The 24,938-nt window shown below is 35.5% G+C and overlaps 2 protein-coding genes across 2 annotated transcripts; one reads left to right on the top strand and one right to left on the bottom strand.

Moving 5' to 3' along the window:
- Window positions 1-3,998: 3,998 nt before the first annotated feature.
- LOC131855861 (G-type lectin S-receptor-like serine/threonine-protein kinase SD2-5) lies at window positions 3,999-24,154 on the top strand. The gene is made up of 7 exons (XM_059208620.1): window positions 3,999-4,265; window positions 4,337-4,612; window positions 13,956-14,175; window positions 14,654-15,123; window positions 15,187-15,375; window positions 23,913-24,000; window positions 24,099-24,154. The coding sequence occupies exons 1-7, from the start codon at window positions 3,999-4,001 to the stop codon at window positions 24,152-24,154; spliced, it is 1,566 nt and encodes a 521-aa protein (XP_059064603.1).
- Window positions 24,155-24,347: 193 nt separating this feature from the next.
- On the bottom strand, window positions 24,348-24,731 carry LOC131856721 (EP1-like glycoprotein 3). The gene has a single exon (XM_059208619.1). The coding sequence runs from the start codon at window positions 24,729-24,731 to the stop codon at window positions 24,348-24,350; it is 384 nt and encodes a 127-aa protein (XP_059064602.1).
- Between the last annotated feature and the right edge of the window lie 207 nt (window positions 24,732-24,938).

Here is a 24,938-nt window from a genome sequence, read left to right as displayed (position 1 = left end):
TCCGACATTGTAATTTGTTGTGATTATTATGTTGGTCGTGGAAGGGTTATCACCTTTATCTCTCCTAGGTGACTTCAACATGTTTCCAACCGTGATTTTTACCCCACTAATAGTATGATTTGGATTCTCTTAAATGCAACAATTATTCTTTTGATATTTTAGATATTTATGCTTCTGATTATGCTATTAAAAGATCTCTTTTGTGGTGATATATTGTTTATTCGTTATTTGCTAGCTCTTGGGCTATGTGCAATGACTTTAATATGGTGGAGATGGTGTATGATAGATATTGGACCCTACCCATTTCTTTGGATAATTGATTAAAGAAAGACATGGTGACATTAATCTTAGGGAAGGAGACATTAACCTTGCATTCCTATGTCATTCTCACGTGTCTCCATTTTTCTTGGAAAGTGTTATAGGGAACTTGAGAATCAAAACATTTAATATTTATTTCATATTACAAATTGTAATTGCATTTCAAAGAGGTTAACACATGTTGATGGTAGTTACACAAAAAATAAGAAAATATTCTACATAGGCATCCACTTTGGGAAGATGAAGAGTAGTAAGTTGGGCACCCAATTGTGAAAGATGAATAGTTATCCTATTTTGTGATTGGGAGAGTCATCAGGGAGTTACAAAGCATTTGAGAAGTTCATTTTTTTATTGGCTATGGGATGGGTGCCCATGTAGGAGCCATGTGAAATTTGATTAATTTGTTAATATGTTTGTTAGTTTTTCATTATCCTAGGTGTGGTATTTCACAAGCGGTTTTTGCCTCTTGATTTGGGTTAACACGGTAGTTTTACCTCCCACAATTGTTATAAATTGGATCCATGACATGGTGTTTTATGTTGAGTTAATATTCAATTACAACTATCTAAATTCTATTCGATTCATCAGAGAATCGCAATGAAGTGTATTGTTGTTTATCTCATTGTTGAAGATTAATAATATACTTTCCTATTTCTTGTGTGGAGCTTACTTGGAATGGTTTCTCCAAGTAAACATGGTGTCACATTTGATATTGATGATTTTTACAATATTTTTTAATGTGCAATCAAATATTATCTCAATTGATATTCTTATTTATAGATTTTCAACTACATTCATTAATTGTTATTGCAACTCAGTTTCACCTTACTCTCAACATTTAGTATTAGAACTAATGGCTATGTTGAGAGCGAGATGCTTGTCTAAAGTGTTGAAGGTTTTTTGTCTATAGTGGGAGTATGGGAGGTCTAGTGCAATCTCAACTACAAAGAGTTTGTTTTTGACTCTATAGGACACATCAATCTACCCATCACTAGTATTGATGAGGGTACCTTCCTCGAGACTAGAGTCCACCATGCTTGCAAATATAAGGGAAGGACTTGATGCACTTGAATTCCCACTATGATCCAATACAAATAGATTTGCCTTGCTCAACCATACTTTGATTGCCCATCGAATCTTTCATAACCACCACAAATGATAAATATTTATTTTATTTTAAATTTATCTTAAAAGGAGTACTTTTCCCTTCAACAACCCATAGTGATAGTGAAGTCAAATATAACCTCCAAATGCACCTCAAAAGCTTTCATGTCTAGACTTCAAACTATAGATCATATATTCTTTCTTGTTCTTTGTCATTCAACACACTCATCTATTCATCTTCATCCTCCATGTTTACATCCCCTAATTGTTCTTTAGACCTAATCAATAATGAAAGCCCTCTAGCAACTATTTTCTCAATCACAAACATTTTAAAAAAGACTTTGACATTCTTTGCTTCTACTTTACTCTAAATTTAATAGTTATAATTGAAAACTTGTCCATAAGCTTTATTGCCATTGTTTTGACGATTTAAAAAAAATTCTATATAAAAGTACATTAATTTTTTAAATTTTATTTTTATCGCGTGCACCTCGCTCTATAAAGAGGTTACACGCAATCCGTGGCTGCAGCGCTCCACCTGTATTGAAATAATATGAAACTTCAAACCAGGGCAAATTTTTAAAATGAAAATTGAATTTTAGTTTAGAATGGCAGCATTGCCAACTAAGATCACACATTTTGCTGAAATTCTATGGGCCGTCCTCTCCCAGCTGGAATTGACATTGACCGTACAGCAGCTAACTTAACTCAGTGATCGTCGAACAAACACGCCAAAGAAAACTTGATCAGGCTATTTGATTCATGCTAAAATGTTCATCTTACTGATTATTAAAGAGACAAATTCCTTCTGCTTGATAGTAATGACTCCAAAGCTTTAAGAATGTGGAAAGGATAAACTTTCGGATTAACGTTTACTGATTTCTTTGCCATTGAAATTCCATTAAATTATTGATAATCATTCGCATTACTTTGGATCTCTATTCTGCTTTGAATGATGGAGATAGTCATCTCTTTTAGTTCCTATTTTGCTTCTATTTCGATTATTTTCCATGTTTTGCTTTTATAATCCGCTCTCTCTGTGCAGTCATTCGCTGTGCCTTCTCCAACTGGACTCCAGTCTTTGGATTCATGGACACCCCAATCACTTGACATAGGCGCAGTCACAATCAGGCGAATTCTCCTCTCCAACAATATCTCCTACGGCGGGGAGAACCTGCGGTTTAGATGTGGATTCTTGTGCTATGCTGTTCCTTGTGACACGGGCTACTCTTTTGAAGTTTTCTTTATTATCTATAAAACTAATTATAGTGGCCCAGATGCCCTGGAAATGGTGTGGACTGCAAATGGAGAACGTTTGGTCCAAGACCACGCGACTCTTGGACTCACCTCCACTGGAGATCTTGTGTTGAAAGATGCAGATGGTATTGTAGTCTCGTCTACAAATACATTCAAAGTGATTATAAAGGGATGGTGATGGAGGAATCAGGGAACCTGCTGCTCACCAACAGCTCAAACGGAACCATGTGGCAGTCTTTCGATCATCCAACTGATACGCTGCTGTCAGGTCAACAGTTTAAGGTGGGATAGCAGGTTACTGCATACATTTCTTCAACTAACACAAGCAAAGGTATGTTTTATGATGTCTGAATCGGGATGGTTTTGCTCTGTTTACAGCTTCTACCCCACCTCAAATGTATTTTACATATCCTTATCCTTGAAATATGGCTACAGCAGTGAACTTTTCCTTATACGATTTGACAACAGTTCGCTCATATTCTATTCAGAAGGATCTTTATCCAATCCAATAGCAGAAAGTATTCCCATACGTCCTGATTCCCTCTATTTAAAGATTAATTATGATGGGCATATGAAATTTTACTCTTTTCAACTAATAACTGGAAGAGCTTATGATGACTTTTGTCACAAGGTAATGAAGCTTTGAGCAGGTGTGACTATCCAACAGTATGTGGTGACTATGGTATTTGTACAGATACTCAGTGCGTCTGTCCAGAGAAAGACAAATACTTTTTTCAAAATGACCCCTCAAATCCCAGTTTGGGATGTCCTCCATACAATCCACTTGTTTGTTCAGATTCACAGACACCCACAGGCAATAGCAGCACGTCAGCTCATTCCTTTCTGGATTTGGAGCACGTTTCTTATTTTAGTTATACGTGGGAAAAGCCTACTATTCTAAAGTTGGTCACAGGAGATTACTGTAGAAATCTTTGCTCCACAAATTGCTCTTGCAAAGAAGCTTTCATCGGGTATGATGTAAAATCCAATTCTACTCATGGTTATTGTTCTCTCAAGTTCTCGGTCTTCTCCTTGCAAAAGAACAATAAAACTTTTCCTTGCAAAAGAACAATAAAACAAGCGATTCCTATTACTATTCAACTGCTTATATTAAAGTTCAGTCAAAACCCAAGCCGCATAATCACTCATTTATAATAATCACCGTTTCCGTTGTTGTTGCTGCAGTTGCCCTGTTTCTTCTATTGTGGCCATTGATATATAAATTGGGAAAGGGTTAGAAAGAGGATTTAGACTTTCCGGCTGGCTCGCCTGTACGGTACTCATTCGAGGACTTGCAAAAGGGTACAAATGATTTCAGCATGAGGCTGGGCGGTGGAGGATTCAGTTCAGTTTATGGAGGCATTCTGTTGGACAACACAAAGATAGCAGTGAAGCGGCCTGACAGAGCAGGGCAAGGCTTCAGAGAGTTCCGTGCAGAAGTGGAAACGTTGGGAAACATTCATCATCTTAATTTGGTGAGACTGAAGGGCTTCTGTGCAGAAAAGTCCCACCGAATGCTTGTATACGAGTATCTCCCAAATGGATCTCTTTATAAATGGATATTTCCCAACGAAAGCCGTGAACACGTACTAGACTGAAGACCAGATCCAAAGTGATTGTTCATATAGCACGGGGATTATCATACTTGCACGAACAGTGTCGAGAACGAATTATTCATTTCAACATCAAGCCCCAGAACATTCTTCTAGATGAGAACTTCAATGCAAAAGTCTCAGATTTTCGTCTGGCAAAGCTGATTAACAGAGATCAGAGCGAAGTGATAACCATGTTGAGAGGAACGCTGGGTTATATGGCGCCTGAGTTACTGGACATGCAGTTCACTGAGAAAGCAGATATGGTGGTAGAAATTGTGAGCGGCAGGAGTGATGGGGTGAATGGAGTGGAACAAACACACAGGAATTACATTGTGCTGGTGCACCAAACAATAACAAATTTTATTGCTTGCCAAACATGATTACATCTGCCTCTATTTATAGAGGTCTTAGGAACTCTCCAGACTGCAAACAGTTCTAGACGTGGTCGGTGAGAAGTCGGTGGAGGTTGGCGAGAACTTTCCGGATGGTGCACGGTCGGCATGGATGGTGCGTGGTCGGCGTGAGTGGTGGAAATTATTGTTTGCCAACACTCCCCCTAATTTCTACCACTAACCAATTACTTTGAATGCCATGATTTTGAAGAGATGGGTCCGGCCTAAAGCCTTGTTAGATAACCATTTACAATTCAATTATGCCAATGAAACATTATTCTTTGCAAATTCTTTTCCTTTGTTTCTAACGAAGTTTATGGACTTCCTCACATTCTTTTCTTTCATTGTCTCAAACCATTTATGATCTTCAAATCCAATGCCATTCATTTGACTTCTCTCACTGCTACAGCAGTCTCTCAATATCTTGATTTCCAAAAACTTCTATATGGAAGTTCTTGCAAATTATCTCTAGATGTCTTGCTAGACAATTCTCTCCTTTGACTTGAAATATCTATTATGCCTTTTGAAAACCTTGATTGACTGCTATCAACTTTCACATGCGAACTTTTATGCCTAAACAAATTCTTGATCATACCTGTGATTTTCTGCCAACTAGATCCAAAGCTCCATCCACAATCCAACTTCATACAACCTGTCACATATTCATTATTTGATTCTCTATTCCAACACATCTTTTTACAATGATTTCTCAACCCACGTAGGGTATAAGGATGTAAATCCCAACATTTTTCTTTCATATGTCCTTTCCTATTAGAGTGTGAACAATGCATACTTTGCATCACTTGAACTGAATTGCTCGTACTTGGAACGCCTGTTTCATTTTTTCCTTTACCTGCAACATACCCGAGACCTTCATATTTGGGTCTCATTGTTAACTCAATTGGACTTCTCATTCCTTGTTCATGCTTGCCTAAGCCTTTACCTTTATATCCCATTTGTTTCATTATCTTCAAACCAACATTCATTTCATTGCCATTACATCTAACAATATTATCATCAAAACAACTAGAAGCTTTTGTATCAGTATTACCATCTTTACCATGACAATCCTTATTACTAACATCTTCACCACTGTTACACTTCTCAAATGACAAACACAAATCTTTGGTGCTACATGAAACATCACATACCAATGCCTTAGACATCAAACATTCATTCGCATATTTCAATGTTTTGATTTCCTTCAATTGTAAATTATTTTGTTCTTCTAGTCTCTTAAGATTTTCTTTCAAATCTTCATTCTTTTTCTTAACCTCATCAAACAACTTTAACTTATTTTTATTTTCAACATTGCACAAATCTTTCAAAAGATCACACAAGTTTAGTCAATTCTTTCTTTAAATGCATTGATTCGTCTTCCAAATTATTTTTCTCCTTCATTGCCCTTTTACCAACTTTTCTCATTGAATCAAACAATTTCAATTCACCTTACTTGATAACGATTTATTCTTCTTCCAAAAAATTCACGTACCTTGAATCTTTATTTTAACTTCTAGCTCCCCCTTAATAGCTACAGTGAAATCCTTGCTCGATCTCCTTTAAAACAATAATCTGATTTGGAAATAATGTGGCACGGCAATGATTCTCAACACAAAGAACCTCCTTGGCTATCCTCGGTCAAACAACACTTGCTTGATGGGCATTCAACAATTGTCCTCCTGCAGGATCCCTTAATCCTTGACTAGACAAACTTCTATGATTGCAAGCTTCACAACCAGATAACTTGAACAATACAAATCAGCATTTGTCTTTTAAGTACTATGACCTCCTTTCTAATGGTAAATGTTACCATACTGCATAAACCTTTCAACAACAACTTAACATAATAATCTTCTTGACATGTCCATGGCTCCACACTTTAAATAGTTGTTATAGTAAACCCAAAGCAGAGGTCCAACATAGTAGCATTCAAAATTTTCTACAAAACTCAATCCGCAAACTTGGAGAGCCTATGCAATATTATATTGTTGAGCCAAACATAATGTCCCAACCAGCACCTCCACGAACCAAGCACAAACCTAAAGACTGACAAGACTATGGGAGGAACCACTTGATGGGGAGGCTTCAAGAGGACTGAAACACACAATGAGATGTGAGGGAAAATGAACAGGGGAACCTACTAGGATGACATGGTGTTGTTGAGCAGAAAATTCAGACTGACACAACTCTACAATCTATCAAACTTCAATCTCCAATCCCGAACTCATTCCCACACAACTCCCATTCATAAGCACTCTCATGACAAGCACATAGAGATGTTGCCCTACCACGTGCGTGCTTCTTCTACCCACGGCCTGTTCCTGCAAATGACCATGAGAATGATAATGTACATTCTTCCTGCCCGCACTCCACCACGTTCAGGCCACTTCACATGGTAGACACACGAGCAGGAGGCATATTTACTCAACTATTCAATTCCTCCAACCCACATCCCCAATCGATTTAGAGGGAATACGACGTTGATGGCACAGCTGTAGCTGTATGGGAGGCACGCGAACAGTCAACCGTGGAGGTAAGAGCTTTCCTACTCCTACTCCATCGACGAGAATAACTCTGGGAAGGTTTAAACATTATATACTTATAAACAAGGATTTAGTCTCTCGGCCGAGTATGGAGATGAATCTGCTACTTGTTAGTGTAACGTCATAAATTGTATGCACTTGCTAAAGCAGTACAATTTTACACCTAGTTTAGCACCCGCCTTGGCGCAGTTGCATTTTGCATTTCATTTTCCCTTTAGCACTTAATTAATCAAATTAATTAGGTATAAAGGTTCTATTTCATCATCTTCCACATCATAAAGTCGGGCCTTTTCATTAAAGCGTGCCCCTTTCATTTTATTCCTCCAAGACATCACTTAATCAAAAACCCTAATTAGGCCCTATTCTGAGCTTGGGGGCTTAATTTCGGGGGTCAAAACATCTCGAAATCACCTGTAACTTCAGGATTCTCTCTAAAATCATCATATCTGATGGCCCTGAAAATTTGGTGAAAAGTTGTCGGGACCGTGGCGCCCGGAGTGCACACGGTCCTGGACATTTTTCCCGAAATTTTAGGAGCACGATCCAATCATAAAATAAAGCTTAACCCCAAGAAATTGGCGGGATATTCAATCTCTAGGTCGGCCAAAAGTTGGAATTAAGACCTAGGGTTTCATACATAAGAGCTCTCTTTCTTCATTTTAAGGGATCTGAATTTTGTTTTCAGGAACCTGATATGTAGCGAAAGAACAGATCTTTGAAGACTTCAACCACTCTCAACATTCATTCTCCAAGCATTCATCAAATCCATTCATTCACTTAGGGCTTTGAAGGCATGGAAGAACAATAGGAGATCACCGACTGAAGATTGGCTTGTACCCCTCCCTTGGGGGTTGGGTATGATTTCATGTTGTTTTCATGTCTTTGCATGAGCTTCAATATCTCATTTATTCATGCTTTAGATCACTTTGCATCTTGATTTAGAGCATTTACATTATCATTTACAAGCAATTAGGGTTTACTTTTCTAGGTTGCTCTAGTTTGCTTACTTGCATTTTAGATCTTGCACACACACAAGGTCTGCACACACATTACTTTTACAATACAACTTGTCTATTCGTGGAGGTGGAAATCACCGAAGCGGGGGTTTGACTAAGGCAAAACCCTATATAGCCGCCCAAACACCTTTTTCAGATACAAGTGCAGGTTTCGGGACTCGGACGACGCCGCAGGTTGTAGATCCAGGAAAAGCAGGTCGAGACAGCACCCCACACCAAATTGCAGAGCCAAAGACCAGGACAGGGGCGTGGGGCGCCCTGGTCCTGCCAGGACAGGGGCGCTAGGCGCCCTGGTCCCTGGGACAGAGGCGCTGGGCGCCCTGGTCCTCCTGACAGACAGCATTTCAGACAGTTTTCCAGAGTGCAAAACAGCAGTTTCAAGTGCAGTTTCAGGTGCAGAATCAGGACAGTGGCGCCCGCGCCCCCATCCTGAACATTTCCACTCAGATTTTGACTCCGGGTACGCATTTGCATTCTTGTCTTATCTTTGTATTTACAGCTTTCCATTGTTTAAGTTCAATTCTACAATCTTGTTATTAGTTCATACTTGCATTTTAGGGTTAGGAATTGAACTTGCATAATCTTACCTTTCAATTACAACAAAGGAATAGAAACCCTAATAGGTAGCCCGTGGCTCTCTCTTTCACAAAAAGAAGTAGCCAATTGTGCAATGCCTCTAGGCTCTTTCGTATTCCGTAATGTGTGACAAAAGGTAGGATTAGGACCTGTTAACCTAGTCTCGCTTTTTCCCCTCCACAGTTAGGTGGTTTTGGATGAGATATGCTAGTGTCGGATTAATGGCTTAATCAGCGACATCAACTCCCCTCCATGCCCACCGATTAGAGATGGGGGGAAAAGCAAGGGAGGTGGGAAGGGTTGCGGCTAGCAATGAGTAGCAAACACAAGAGAGGGGATGGGGCTACGATCGATCCCATCCCGAAATGCTACGATCTGGGCCGAGCAAGCGGGAAAGCAATGGATTGGGTGAGCCGGGGTGGGAATAAGAAGTGTCTGATCCCACTACGGGTCGGGAACTATAGAAATCCTTGCTGAGTCCAGAAGTAGTGACAGTGGCCCATAAAAATCCACCTATGGGGAATGTGTTTTGGAATTATCTGTGCTGGAAGAAAGCATTGATGGGGGATCTTAGGGTGTCACTAGTGAGGGGATTTGTGCCCGTTTGTAGTAAAATGTAGTGGGGTTTTCTGTGTGGATCACTCAAGGGTATAGGACTACGGAACCCGATGTAGTACTTGTGTGCTGAGATATAGTTGTGCCTGGGCTAGATTAGTAGGATAAAGAGAGAGGTGAATTTGTTGATTGGTTTGAAAGATGGCCCATCTTCTATAGTTGGTAAAGTACAAGGTCAAAAAAAGCAATCACATGCAGGTGGTAAAAGTCTGAAAATCGAACACGTATAATCACATAATTAGAAAGTAGTGGGTACTCACTGATGGATAGTTTAGTAGCCACTTTGCCTCCCGCAATAGCTGTGTATTCGAAGTCCAGGTCCTCCGTGCCATCAAGGTCCAACAAACAAGCCACTGATCATTCCCTAGTCAAGGCTGCCTCTGAAACCATTGTACATATTCACCTCAATTTGAGTAGTAGTAGATATCAGAGCATAGAGCAGTGAAGGACAACTATAGTAGTAGTTGCCCATAGGATCACAAGATGGATCTATCACCGAGGCTACTTTCTTTGTTGCCTCTGTCGGACAAAGGGAAGTAGTGAGGAACAACTAACACCTCTCCTTACAGGGGTTCCCCGTTCCAGATGGAGGCTCACCTTCACTGCTTCAGATTCTAGGATAACCTTCATTTAATGTGTGGTGTAGGTTAGGGTCATTGATTTCGGTCACTTCACCAGTCATGTCTACAAGAAAAATGATCAATTGATCGATGGTTTATTAGCTAAATGGACATTGGTCACTTCTACAGTCATGTCTGTGAGAACAATGATAAATGGAGAGAGGGGTTATGTCGGGGCCCCTACTATTCTATGGTGGAAGAAGATCTATTCCATCTGATTTTTTCTGGTCGGAGGATCGATCCAAAGTTGTTACGCTCCATCCCGAGGAATCCATCTCGGGGAAGAGGGATTGAAGCCAGTCTAAAGGATGGAGGTAGATCACCCTCGGTTGAGGAAGTTAGGTTCTCAATAGTTTAGTTGAAGGGAGGGAGGCTCTTAGGGAACCCCACTTAATTCTATTTCGTTACCCCATTGGATTGTTCTCCCTCGTTACCGGGGGTGAGGCTATCCTTCATACCTAACTAATTTGGATGGTAACAGTAGACTAATCGGAGAGGTTGGGTAGTTCAACCGGTGCTTGGAAGGAAGCTAAACAAATGACAAACAACTTTACTAGAGAGCAATGTTACCAGGGGGTGTGGGTAGGCCTTCATTGTCATTGGATTGTTCTCCCTCATTATCGGTTTAAATCCTAAACCCATACACCCCTAACAAAATGCCAAACGTCTTACAAATGGGCCTAAAACATGCCCTTATTACATTAAATAATTCCCAGACTTGAAAATGCCCCTAAACAGATGGCAAACATAAAAACATAACAAAATTCCTACCATGAAGATAGAAAGTTTCCCATCACCTGGTATCCTGGTATAGTTGCTCCTACAACTCCACTTCATTCCACAGCTGGTTCCCTGCAGAGGCAGGATTTTGTAATGGTAGAGGCAGGACGAAGAGGTGGGACAAAGTAATGGCAGAGGTCGACGAGACGAAGACGCAGGATTTATGAAATGACTTGGTCTTTTTTTTTTTTTCAAGTAATGCATGTGGTCGTCGGAATTTCAACAAACGCAGGCACTTTTTCTAAATAAACCCAAATGTCATTGCCAATTCCTTCTCCATCGAAACCAAATGTTGCATTATCGTCGGAATTCTAACGAAATCGGGCATTTTTTCAAAAAAAAAATTAAATTTGATCACAATATACCTTCTCCGTCGGAAACCTTCGTCGAAATTTTAGGCCAAATGTATTAGTGGTCATATCAACTTATCTAAATTAACTATGAGATTTGTAGCGTCTAGTTTCAAACAATATGGTAAAATCAATCCCTTATTTTACATGTTTTTTTTCAATGCAACACGTCTAGATTACATTATGATGAAAATTTACTTGTAAAATTTTCATGAAGCTTGAAAGATTACACCCTTAATTAATGTTTGTATTGTACTTCTATCTATTCCTTTTAAAGACTAAGCTAATGCTTTCCTAAAAAAATTTCAACATAATATTGAGCTTAAAGTATCATGAGCAAAACTAACACAATGTAAACATGTTTTTTTTCAATGCAACACATCTAGATTACATTATGATGAAAATTTACTTGCAAAATTTTCATGAAGCTTGAAAGATTACACCCTTAATTAATGTTTGTATTGTACTTCTATCTATTCCTTTTAAGACTAAGCTAATGCTTTCCTAAATTTTTTTCAACATAATATTGAGCTTAAAGTATCATGAGCAAAACTAACACAATGTAAGCAAAGGGTCCAATGAAATTCCAAACTATGCTAGTTATGACTTATCAACCACATGACATTTAAGTTCACTGCTTATTTGGTGAATAGTCTTTTTCCAGTAACCCACAAAAAAGTGGTTTTAGATACATAAATACTTTATTTGTTAAATCTTTGTGCTATTATGGGCTATTATGAGTTTAAATTGCTAGAAAACAAATCTCTTTCACTATAACCTCTATATCACTTCTCATTTCTAAAAGTTTCAATCCAAATAAAATTTTAAAAATAAGAGTAATAAGATTAGATATACAAATATCAATACTATGAATGTTCTTTTTCTAACACCACAAACCTAAAACTAAGAGAGCATAGAACATTTACTAGATTTGCAAATTCTCTACATATATTAAATATATTACTTTTGTAACATCAATTGATTAACTTGTCTCACATCAAACTAATTGTTACATCTAAAGATGTCTCATGATAATATACTATGTACTCTCAAGAAAGGATGCATCATGCCTCATCAAACTAGGCCAATGTTGGAGCTTAGATGACATTTCTAGTGGCTCTTCTTTTAAGCTATTTCCTTTTACATTAAATAGATGATTTTTATTTGTTCAAATACATTTTTTATATGCACTATGGACTCTCAATAAAGGATATGCCTCATACCTCATCAAACTAGTCAACCACATGACTAGCATCATGCCTCATCAAACTAGGCCAATGTTGGAGCTTAGATGACATTTCTAGTGACTCTTCTTTTAAGCTATTGCCTTTTACATTAAATAGGTGCTTTTTATTTGTTCAAATACATTTTTTATATGCACTATAGACTCTCAAGAAAGGATATGCCTCATACCTCATCAAACTAGGCCAATGTGCACTATGGACTCTCAAGAAAGGATATGCCTCATAGCTCATCAAACTAGGGCAATGTTGGAGGTTGGATGTCATTTCTAGTGGCTCTTCTTTTAAGCTATAGATGTTTTTTCTTTGTTAAAATACAATTTATTTGGACCCAAATTATTTTATATTACCTCTTCTTAAATGCTTATTGTATATTGTAGAAGACTATTATGTAAACAACAAGATCATTGTCATGGGCAATCATGTGCTTTAGAAACCTTTTTATTTTAACAAGATCTCCAAACAAAAAGATCTTCTCTTAGATTCTATTTTAAGTGTTATTTTTGAAAAATCAGTTTCTTTCAAAAATTAATTTTTTATCAAATGTTTGTTTAATTGTATTTTAAAATAGCATTTTTTTATATTTCTAATTTTCATCAAAATTAATTAAGGAACTTGTTTTTTTTACAGTTATATACTTATAAACAACTCAAAAAAACTTTGTTTCAATACTCAATAAAATATTAATGCATTTTGAAATGCTTTCCTTTCTTCTAATTGTAGATATGTAATTTTAAATATTTCTACTATTTGATGTCACATATATGTACACACGTGCCTCATAATTTACCATTTGAAAGTATAATTATTTTTATTCTTATAACTATTTTCATTAGAATCTTCAATCATTTAAAATTATATTTTTTTATTAAATAAACAATAATTCAATTATTAATTAGAAATCACCATTACACTAAAACATGCCATTTAAAAGGGCAGTATTTATGTTAACATTGTATACAAATTTTATATAAAAATAACAAGCTTTTTTTCAAGTCAAGAAAAATTAGAAAAGAAAAATACTTAGTACACTTACCAAATCAGTGATCCAGCAAACTTAATTTAATTTGTGAAATTAAGTTTGATATATTAAATCTTATAGCAAACAACTGATGGAATTCAAAATTCTTTGACAAATTCATGGTCGTATAACTCGAGCAATACCAAAAGCAGCGGCCGAGGCAAATGCCCCAATTACTGCAGTTTGAATGGCACTTCTAATGGGCTTATTTCCAGTGTAATAGCCCTTTACATAGCCAAAGAATAGCAGAGCTATTAACGTGACTATTACAGATATCATTAGGGCATTTTTAGCAATTGGTATGAACATATAAGGAATTAATGGAACCAAACCTCCAATCACATAAGCTATAGCTATGGTGAATGCACTTTGAAGTCCTCTCATAGGATCTGGCTTCTCCAAACCCAGTTCAAATCTGAAATCCAAACCAATTTCACCAAGCACAAACCTAAAGATTGTCAGTCTTTAGGTTTGTGCTTGGTGAAATGTGGACAGTTGGTGAAATGTGGGCATTGATATATAAATAGGGAAAGGGTAGGGAAGAGGAGCAGAAGGATGAAGATTTAGACTTTCCGGCTGGCTCACCTGTGCGGTACTCATTCGAGGACTTGCAAAAGGCTACAAATGATTTCAGCCTGAGGTTGGGCCGCGGAGGATTTGGTTCAATTTATGAGGGCATTCTGTTGGACAACACAAAGATAGCAGTGAAGAGGCTTGACAGAGCAGGGCAAGGCTCCAGAGAGCCTAGTTACGAGAAACGCGACGGGAGACTTTCATTTTGTGTTTCGACGGCAGAAATAGGTTTCTCATTGCGGACGGTCGTTTCAGTCGTGATTTTCGTTTTTCTACCAGTTGTCATTATATCTTCCCCATTTTTGAGGTGTAGTTTACATTAGTTTATAAATGTCAATAAAGCTCAAGCTGGAGTTTACATTAATTTGCAATTTTTGTAAGGCCAGTTAAGTATCACACAAATTTATTTTTGTCCTCCTAATTTTATTATACTTATTGTGTGAAATGTTTTATACAAATTATTTTAAAATGAAAAAATGAAATCAAAGAATGTTTAAAAATTTTATAAAGATATACGTTTTATAATTTTTATTTTTAAAATTAAGTTTATAATATATATATATTAAAAATCCGTTTCTTATACGCAACCTTTTAAACTTCGTTTCTCGTCAGTTACGGTTGTGTTTCTCATTTCTCGTTTCTGGTAACATAGCCAGAGAGTTCCATGCAGAAGTGGAAACGTTGGGAAACATTCATCATCTTAATTTGGTGAGACTGAAGGGCTTTTGTGCTGAAAAGTCCCACCGAATGCTTGTATACGAGTATCTCCCAAATGGGTCTCTGCATAAAGGGATATTTCCCAACGGAAGCAGTCAACGTGTACTAAACTGGAAGACCAGATCCAAAGTCATTCTTCATATAGCACGGGGATTATCATACTTGCACGAAGAGTGTCGAGAACGAATCATTCATTTCGACATCAAGCCCCAGAACATTCTTCTGGATGAAAAATTCAATGCAAGTGTCTCAGATTTTGGGCTGGCAAAGCTGATTAACAGAGAACAGAGTGAAGTGATAACCATGTTGAGAGGAACACCAGGTTATATGGCGCCTGAGTTATTGGACATACAGTTCACGGAGAAGGCAGATATAAATAGTTTTGGCGTTATGGTGGTAGAAATTGTGAGTGGCAGGAGAAGCAGAGAGCTTACATCACCTGGATCTGGATTGTTTCCATTGTTATAGCGTAAAGCAGAGGAAGGGAGAATTTTTTATTTGGTCGACTCAGAAATCAAAGATGAAGGGATTGGTACAGATCAGGAGGCAGCGAAAGTATTAGGAATTGTGATGTGTTGTATTCAGTATGATTTTACAAAAAGGCCAGCAATGTCGACAGTAGTAAGGGCACTGGAAGATATGAGTAAGATGGATCAGGTTCCTCATGTGTTTACAGCCTCGCCAAGTCAGCCCTTGTTGTTCTTAAGATTTTAGTTACAAGGGATTCTCCTCTGCGCCTTTGGCTTCTGAATTATCCGGACCCAGATGAATTTTTTCTTTGTTTCGATGTATTTTTTTACCGTCACCTCAAGTTCCCTTGACATTTCGTCATGGAAATCAATAAATGATTCTACATCTTTATACATTACAAAATGGTTAGAGAATACCGTTTATGCTATATCCTGTTGTTATTTTGAGTAATTGTGAATTTGTGCTAATGTCCTATATAGAATTCCAAATTTTCACCATAAGAATAGTATAATCTTCGGCAATGGATGCAAGGTATGAAGAGATAAGGAAACTGTCGTACTCGAAAAAAAACTTATCCACTTAATAATTAATGAGTAGAATAGTTGTCAAGGGTGTGTAGAAATATTGACTAATATTGTTTCTATTTACTTTGGGGTAAGTTACCCTCTATTATTGAGTGTAGGTATGAGTTTTCTATTATGTAAGGTTTTTTGGGTTTTTTTTTTCTTATTTACATTTCAGATTCTATTCAATAATTTATTATTTAATAAGGTTGAAAAAATAAAATTGATCTCTTATTAGTACTTGTCGTAAGCAATATTATTGCATTCATTGAAGTCCAATCAATCAATTAGTTTGCACCAATAAAAAGTGATTATTATTTTTGCTTTCAAAATAAACTTCATTTTTGTAAAGTTGAGATTTATTTTTAAAATTTAAGATATTGTAGAAATTATATATCTACTCTATGATTGGTTTAAAAAATTTGGTGTTATAGGAGCAAATTCTTAGGAATGATAGATTTTTGGAGTTTTTTTTGGATTTGTTTGTATTTTAAAATCTTTTTTTTCTAAAAGATACATAAATTTTAATAATTCTTTTTTATGTCAAAATTTGATTTAGTTTAAATTAAATTAAATTAAATGAAAAATTAAAAATAGTTTTGGGGAGCACGATGCAGTAGCAGGGACTTTTGTCGTCTGCTAGGGTTTCTACGGGAGTTGTTGGTTTTCCTGTGCAGGCCAAGGGTTTTGGGCGAGCTTCGGGGTGTACGTCCACTAGTTTGGATGGAGCTTCTCCTGTCGGTAGGTTCGGATCTTTTGGGGGTAATACAAAGTTTGTCTCTTTGCATGGTGGGAGTTCGTTGTCGTGGAAAGGAAGCCAATCAATTTATGGTAATAGGGCATGCAAGGGGTTTGGTAGTTTAGGAAATAGTGATAGAGGGGTTTTTGTGCCCCTCCCTTCTCAGATTGATCCAGACCCTAACAGGCCACTGGTGGAATTTGATGTCGAGATCATTGAAGCAGTGAAGGAGAATGAACTCTATTTTGTAGAGATGGGGTTGATTCGGGAAGGAAGATGGCATCATTTGGGATAAGGTTAAGCCAAGCTAAGCTACGACCAAGGTAGTTGATGATAAACCTAAGAAGAAAAAATTGGGTAGGGTGGATAAGGTCCCAGGAGAGCCGAGGCCTACTGATCTAAACAATGAGCCTGTTGGTGTTTATGTTGAGGGAGGTAGTCATGATGTTTCATTATATGGAAGATAGAGTATTGTGGCCTCTTCGAGTCAATCTATCAGGGTGCCTCAGGGTGTTATTGAGGAGGAAGAGGGGTGGATAGAGGTGCTTGGGAAGAAAAATAGGAGAGCAATGAAGGATGTTTCACTTGTTCAATCAATTCGTTCTCTTGTTTCTTGTGGAGTTAGTGGATGATCTATTGTTTTTGACCTATTGATGGGTTTTGGATCTTGTTACTTTGTAATTTGGGGAGGTGGCTCCCTATTTGTAGCCCCAAGTGGCTCGGGCCAAGACTAAAACCCGATTTATTATTAATAAATTAATTTTTACCGATAAAAAATAAATTAAATACAAATACTTCTATTTAAAAAAAAAGTATTATATGTAATATTTATAATTGTATTTTATATATCTTTTTGAAATCATTCTATTTTTAATACTTTTTGGAAATCATAAATTTTTATCGATAATTATATGTATTTTATTGATATTCAAAACAAAGTACATAAGTTCTAGTATCATTTACCCCACATCACAAAGAAACATTGCCAAAATTTGCTTCAAAACAATGTCCCTAGTCTGACAAAACATCAACCAAAACTCTACCCCTGCCTATTAGTATTCTACCCTATACAACCATTTATACAATTTAGCTATTTAAAACATATAACAGTCAATCAAATAACTATATAAATAAGCTTTAAACAAAAAAAAAAAAAATTCTATTCATTTCTTCCTCGATACTTTCAAAGGCCCATTAAACTCATTGGTCTTTCATCTCAAATCTTGCTTCTAGTTCTTCCTTAGGCCCGCCTTCCTCTTTCATTTGGATCACTCTCATTTCTTCGCCCACTGGTAGTAAATTAATGAATCTCAATCGATATATGCTTCTGCCCTATGCTCGTCATTGTTCATCCCTTATGCTTAGTGAATAAATGACATCAATTGTTGAGAAGTCTCCTCATTTATGCCCTTGGCCACCTTTGCAGGAATAATCCTACCCTTAAAATTTCCCTTTCCAACATTGAATGTAGACCATACAACCAATCATTTTCCACACAACCATTCAACACCCATTCAACATCTTATTTCCATCCAACCTCCAATCCCCATGTCTCCATCATTGACACAATATCTATATTCATCTTGTACCTATTTTTAGTCATCAAAAACTCTTCACCTTGAAAGGTTTCCATGATTTAAATGAAAATATCTTCATCAAATTTGAAAAAAAAAAATCATTCTTTTCTTAGTGACTTTACCCATAAATGCTAATTATTGCCTTGGCGTAATCAAAGAAAAGGTGGCCTCCATATTAAAAGGCAGTCGCCACCCTTCCTCAATTGTGAGCACCAAGTTCTATCCATGTCACATCACCCTGCCACCACCCTTTCATTAATAGTTTCTGAAAATGACAACATACTATTCCAACTCAAAGATCGAGCTCAAGATTATGAAAATCTTCCACTGTACTTTTTGGCTTATCATCAAGAGTCACTACCCATTTGGACAGTTTGTATGCCATGTCATTCCTTGATCTCATCACATGCTCAACTCAAAATCCTCAAAAGTTTCTAATAAATGCTTGGCAATGGTTATATATTTATTAAAGTTTCAAGCATGCATTTGTCCCTTTTTATTGCATTAATAATAATCAAGGAATCTCCTTCAAGCTGTATTTTTAAGAGCCTAATTTTTCCCCATTTTCAATGCATCAATAGCCACCTGAGCCTTAGCTTCATTGTTCATTCCCTCCACAAGTTTTGAAGCTCCAATTTCTACAATATTGCCCTCCCAATCTCGTGCCACAAATCTAGCTCCTGATAGTCCTAGATTACCCTTTGAGACCCCATCAAAGTTAATTTTATTTCATCCTTCCCTTGGCTTGGACCACTCCACCACCTTCACCTTCTTGGATTTCATATAAGCCCGAGGAAGCCCATTAACAGATTAGTTTTTTAATCATTTTAATATATTAAAAAAATATTTTTATAACTTTTAATCATAAATTTAAATTTTTTTCATTAAATTATTAATAAAAGTCTATTTTTCACTTTAATAATTATTAATAGTCATTTTATTAATACTAATTGCAATTAATATTATATTTAAATATAATTAAAATAATATAATATTACACCAAAAATTACTAATTAAATTTGATATTAATTTTATTAATACAATTATAATTATATAGATTTTTTTAATCAAATTAGGATTATGCTCTTAAGAAGAAAAAAAAAATTCACTATAAAATTTGTATTATATTATAATTATTTATATAGCTTAATTAAAGTAAGAGTTAAAGTTAATTTTAAATAAATATAATTATACTAATATAATTTTAAAATAATAATGATTCAAAATTATAATAATTAAAAATTAAAACAAATATTTTAATTACAATACTATAATGGCAAATGCTCGTCACTATGTGGCACTTACTTTTAATCATTTATTGATAGAAAAAAGATTTTTTAAAATTGAATTAAAGAAAAATAATTATTTTATTGATTTTCACATAGAATGTATGAGCTGAATATCTTGCTAATTTATCTTGGTGACATAGGGGATGTTGAATAAGATAAGAATGAATAAATCTAAAGTAAATACACAAGCTACTTATCAAGTACTTTACTAAACTTGTCCATGTTAGCAAGATGTTCTTCACGACCTATGTTTGAAGGCCACATGTTGATGCGGGTTCACTTGGTCAACATCCACTTGGTCAATCCATGTCCATCTAGTCACATGTTTAATCTTCACTATTGCCATTGAAAATGACAAAGCTTTGTGCTCTTTTAACTAAGGTAAATGACTCAAAAAATGCACTTTGAAATTATACTTTAAAAATAAAATTATTTTAAAAAGCACACTCATTTGAAAATGAATTTAAATGAAGATGCTTTGTCAATAGTTCAAAATAAATTTAAAAGTACCTTTGAATGAAGGTCATCTTCAAATTAAGATCTAGCTTTATTCAAAGGTAATTTACATGCAACCTTTGAATTCGGCACCTTTGTTAAAATAAAAAAACTTTTGAAGATGTTTTCTAAATTTCTTATCATGTCCCATATAAAATTTCAATATCTCCCAAGTGGGACACACTATTGTGGCTTCATCCTATATGATCATTATAATCAATATTTTTATTTGTTTTGTGACTATTATAAATAAATTTAGTCTTCATAAAATCAAGAAAACCTTCATCCATTATGAAGGTGTCAAGTTTATGAGAAGAAATTATTGCAGGAATGTCAACCACCTCATTTTCATCATTAAGAAGGGACTAGTCTATATCCTTTAATGAGAAATGAGCTTCCTGATTTCTATCTTAGACCTAAAGATTGTTCGAAATCTCGAGCACTTATTATTTCTTACCATCTTGGTAAAAATAAAATCACATATTTTGTAAAATAATAACATTTAACCAATCATTAAAGAAATGTAGGTTAAAAAACACACAATTTTTTTCAATATGCAAAAGTATTGTTTAATGTTAATTTGTTTGTCTAATTCATGCTCTGTTACTTAGTTGATATGCAAATTTTGATGATTGTTCATGAAAGAACTATAGCTTGAACAAATAATATGTTTTTGAATATGTGTAAGTATTATTACTTCTTTTATTTAATTGATCATTTATCAACAAAAAATAGGTTAGATTTTTCAACATGAAAGAAATGTAGATGGAATACATGGTGCAATTTTGGACTAGAAAAAGCATTGTTTAATTTTTTAATTGATTTTCTATGAAAAATAAATAGATTGGGGCTTTGAGTTTAGTCGACAATTATTTAAGATTTAAGAGATAGAGTTAAAAATTAAAAATAAAAAAATCAATCCTTAGATGTTGTTTTGTTCATTGAATAGTTAATTATTCATAAAAAAAATTGTAGATTGGAAAACACATTATATTTTCCGACATGTTCATTGTTTGTTTATCAATAAAAATTAGGATGTATTTTGAACTTATTGAACAATTATTTATGACTTTTAAGTTGCAAAACAAAAGTTTCCAAATAATTTGATGGTATTGTTTGTTTATTGAATAGTTGATTTTTATAAAATAAATGCTAGTTGAAAAGAAAACTATTAAAGTAGTGCTTTTTTTTTGTTTAATTGACCATTTATCAACAAAAATAAAGTTGATAGTTTTTCAACTAAGTCAAAAATTGTTTAAGATTCTTAACTTGAAAAAACTAAAAAACTAAATGAATCATTATATTTTTAGTTCATTGATTAGTTGATTTTTCATTTAAGAAATACAAGTTAAAACAAACATTATTTTTAACCTACAAAAGTAGTAAAAAAATAGCTTGGATTTTTCAACTTACTATAAATTGTTGGATCAAAATCCATTTATGCCATTTTTTGTTTAATTAGTTCATTAGTCATGAAAGAAAAATTAAAAGCTATAATACAAAATTGTTGTATATTTATTTATGTATTTTTTACTAGATTTTTATCTATATGAACAATTTAAATTTTATTTTATTTAATTCATTGATCTTTGAAAAAAACGTTAGTGAAAAAAAACCATAATATTTTTTTCATTTTTTTGATTACTTAGTGGTATCCCCAATTCAGCGATGTGCCGCTTAGATTAGTGACTCGGCCCAACAATCATAATTTTTTCATTTAGTTAATAGTTTATAAATAAAAATCAAAGTGGATTTGTAACCTAAGTCAACAATCATTTAGTCTTCTTAAGTTGTAAGAAAAATTCTTTGATATTATCTTTTCCAGGATAAGGTGATATTTTTTTTTTATCGGTAAAGGCAGAGCCAAATTTGTATTAATAAGTTTAAATACATATGTTTGTCACAAAATTCTCAGACATTCAAAAATCCCTACTCTTTGAGAGCACAGAGATTTCACCAAAAACTGAAAAACTTTAAACTTATGTTTTAGTCATTTTTCTAAACCATCAGAGGGTTTCATAGTCTAGGAAAGCAAACAGACTATTAACGATAGAGGTAGATTTCCACCTACCTAGAACAAAGTTTTTGAGCTTAAAATTAAACCTAAGAGAAATATACATATATAATTTAGTATCCAATAATCAAAATGAGGAATCCACAGAAAGCCTAGCTTGAAGAGGGAATGTCGGGTTGTTGTAGCTACTTCCTAGGACGACCTCGGCCTCTGCCTGCTGGAGAGCCCCTACCATGACCCAAGCTTCTTCGACCTCTACTCGAGCTACCTCTACAGTTCTGCTCTGGTTTTGGCTCTGCTTCTGCAACATTCAAAGGCAAAGGATAAGGTGATATTAACCTCACAATCCTAAGTCATTTTCATGTGTCTTCATGATAGTTAGAGGGTGTACTTGGATGCCTAAGGATATCTTTTGATGTTTGAAAATATATTTTAATTTTGTATTAAGATACTTGGCATATTAAACAAGTTGATGATTTCCTTTTTTTCTCATACAAGAATTAAATAAATTATAAATGTGGAAATGTGAAAGGATACTTTGACAATGAAATATTTATTTTTTCTCCATAAAAGCATTAGCCATTGTAAGAACACACTTCCCTAAAGAATATTATTAACAGTTTTAATAAAATTAAATCCTAATTGAAGGAAATAAACCTCCTCTTTTCTATTTGGCAAGGGCAATGAACACTATTTTTGGGGTGCCTAAACTCTTTTTACTCTACAATTTTTTTCTTTCCCTTATTTCTAAAGAAAATATCAAATTATTTACAATAGATGAGGCCCTTTCCTCACTAATGTGACGAATAGCCATCTAAATCTTTTTGTATTGATTCTCTTAATTTATAAGACAAAGTGATTGAAGAAGCACCTTATCCACATTAACATTCATATAAAATGAAACTCAAAAAAATATTTTCTAATTTTAATTATCTTGTAAAAAAAAATAGATTAACTAAAAGATTAGAAATATTCATCAAAACCTCGTCCTCCCAATATTTGAATAGAAAAGAAAGCTTGAAAGCCTAATTAAAATGAAGACGTTGTTGATTCATTCCTCCTCTAGATTAAAACGTGATATCTATCTTGCATTAAATTTTATTTTATTGTGTAAACCACACTCTGTAAACCGGCTACATATGATCCGTGGCTCCAGCCTCCCCCGGTACCAAAATATTGCGAAACTTCAAACCAGGGCAACTTTTTATGAAAATTGGATTTGAATTTAGAATGGCAGAATTGATTACTAAAATCAAACATTTTTCTGAAATTCTTTGTGCTGTCTTCCATTTCGGAAAACCCCATGGGCCATCTGTCAGCTGGAATTGACTTTGGAACGGATAGGAGCATAAGCTCAGTGAACTAAATGATCGTCGAACAAACACACCAAAGAAAATTTGGTAGTTTTGATTATACAATTCATCATAAAATGTTCCTCGTACGCGAATTCCTTACCCTGAGAGTTAACAGGCGGCGCTTGTTTGTTATTGTCCAGAGTTTGAATTTTGGGCTGTTTTATCACTATCTGGTAGTTGATAGTCATGAAACCAAAGTCTTTAAATATTTGGAAAGGATAAAACTTTGGGATCAACATTTTCTAATTTCTTTGCAATTGAAATTCCTTTCAATTACTGATAATTATTCACATTACTCTAGATGTGCAATAACATCTCTATTCTGATCTGAATGATGGAGGCAGTCGACTCTTTTGCTTCTATTTCGTTCATTTTCCATGTTTTCCTTTTATCATCCCCACTCTCTATGCAGTCATTCGTTTGGTCTTCTCCAACTGGATATGGCAGCACCACGTGGATCAACAATATCCAGTGTTGGGATTCATGGACACCTCAATCGCTTGACATAGGCACAATCACAGTTCGCCTAATTCTTCTCTCTAAAAATATCTCCTACGGCGGTGAGAACCTGTGGATCTTTGAATCGGGATTGTTTTGCTATGTTTACATCTACTATCCCACACCAAATGTATTTTATATATCCTTGGCCGGCTACAGCTGTGAACTTTTCCTTTTTACTATTTGACAACAGTTTGCTCTTATAATATTCAGAAGGGTCTACATCCAATCCAATTCCAGTCAATATTTCGTAACCACATCATTCCATCTAGCTGTTAAAGGTTTGTTATGATGGGCATACGAAATTGTACTCTTTGCAAACAAACATTGGAAGATATGATCTTGATTTTTTGTTATTAGTTAATCCTTTACTGAGCAGGTATGACTATCCAACAATATGTGGGCAGTATGGTATGTGAACAGCTTGGTATGTGAACAGCTAATCTGTGCGACTGTCAAGAGAAAGGACAAATACTTTTCACAGATTGACACCTCAAATCCCAGCTCGGGATGTCGTCCATGCAATCCCCTCGTTTGCTCAGAGACGCCCACAGGAAGAGTGTCGAGAACGAATCATTCATTTCAACATCAAGCCCCAGAACATTAACATTCTTCTCGATGATAACTTCTATGCTAAAGTCTCAGATTTTGGGCTGGCAAAGCTGATTAACAGAGCAAAACCATCCCGATCCAAAGATCCATAAAACTTACCTTTGCTTGTGTTAGTTGGAGAAACGTTTGCAGTAAGCTGCTGTCCCACCTTCAGCTTCTGACCTGACAGCAAGATATCAGTTGGCTGGTCAAAAGACTGCCACAGGGTTCCATTTGAGCTGTTGAGAAGCACCAGGTTTCCTGATTCTTCCATCACCATCCCTTGAAAAACGTTTGAAAATCTGTTTGTAGACCAGACTAGAGTGCCGTCCGCGTCTTTCAACACAAGATCTCCATTGGAGGTGAGCCCAAGGGTGCCGTTCTCTTTTACCAAACGCCCTCTGTTTGCAGTGCATACCATTTACAGGTCATCTGGGTCACTATAATTAGTTTGGTAGGTAACAAAGAAAACTGCAAAAGAGTAGCCCGTGTCACAAGGAACAGCATAGCAGAAGAATCCACATCCAAACCGCAAATTGTGAGCTGCGTATGAGATATTGTTAGAGAGAAGAATTGGTTTGATCATGACTTCGCCTATATCAAGTGATTGGGGTGTCCATCAATCCAA

Source organism: Cryptomeria japonica, chromosome 7, assembly GCF_030272615.1.
Source record: "Cryptomeria japonica chromosome 7, Sugi_1.0, whole genome shotgun sequence".
In the NCBI taxonomy this organism is placed as follows: Eukaryota; Viridiplantae; Streptophyta; class Pinopsida; order Cupressales; family Cupressaceae; genus Cryptomeria; species Cryptomeria japonica.
The sequence above is the reverse complement of the archived record's forward strand: the minus strand, read 5'-3'. Positions and strand labels throughout refer to the sequence as shown.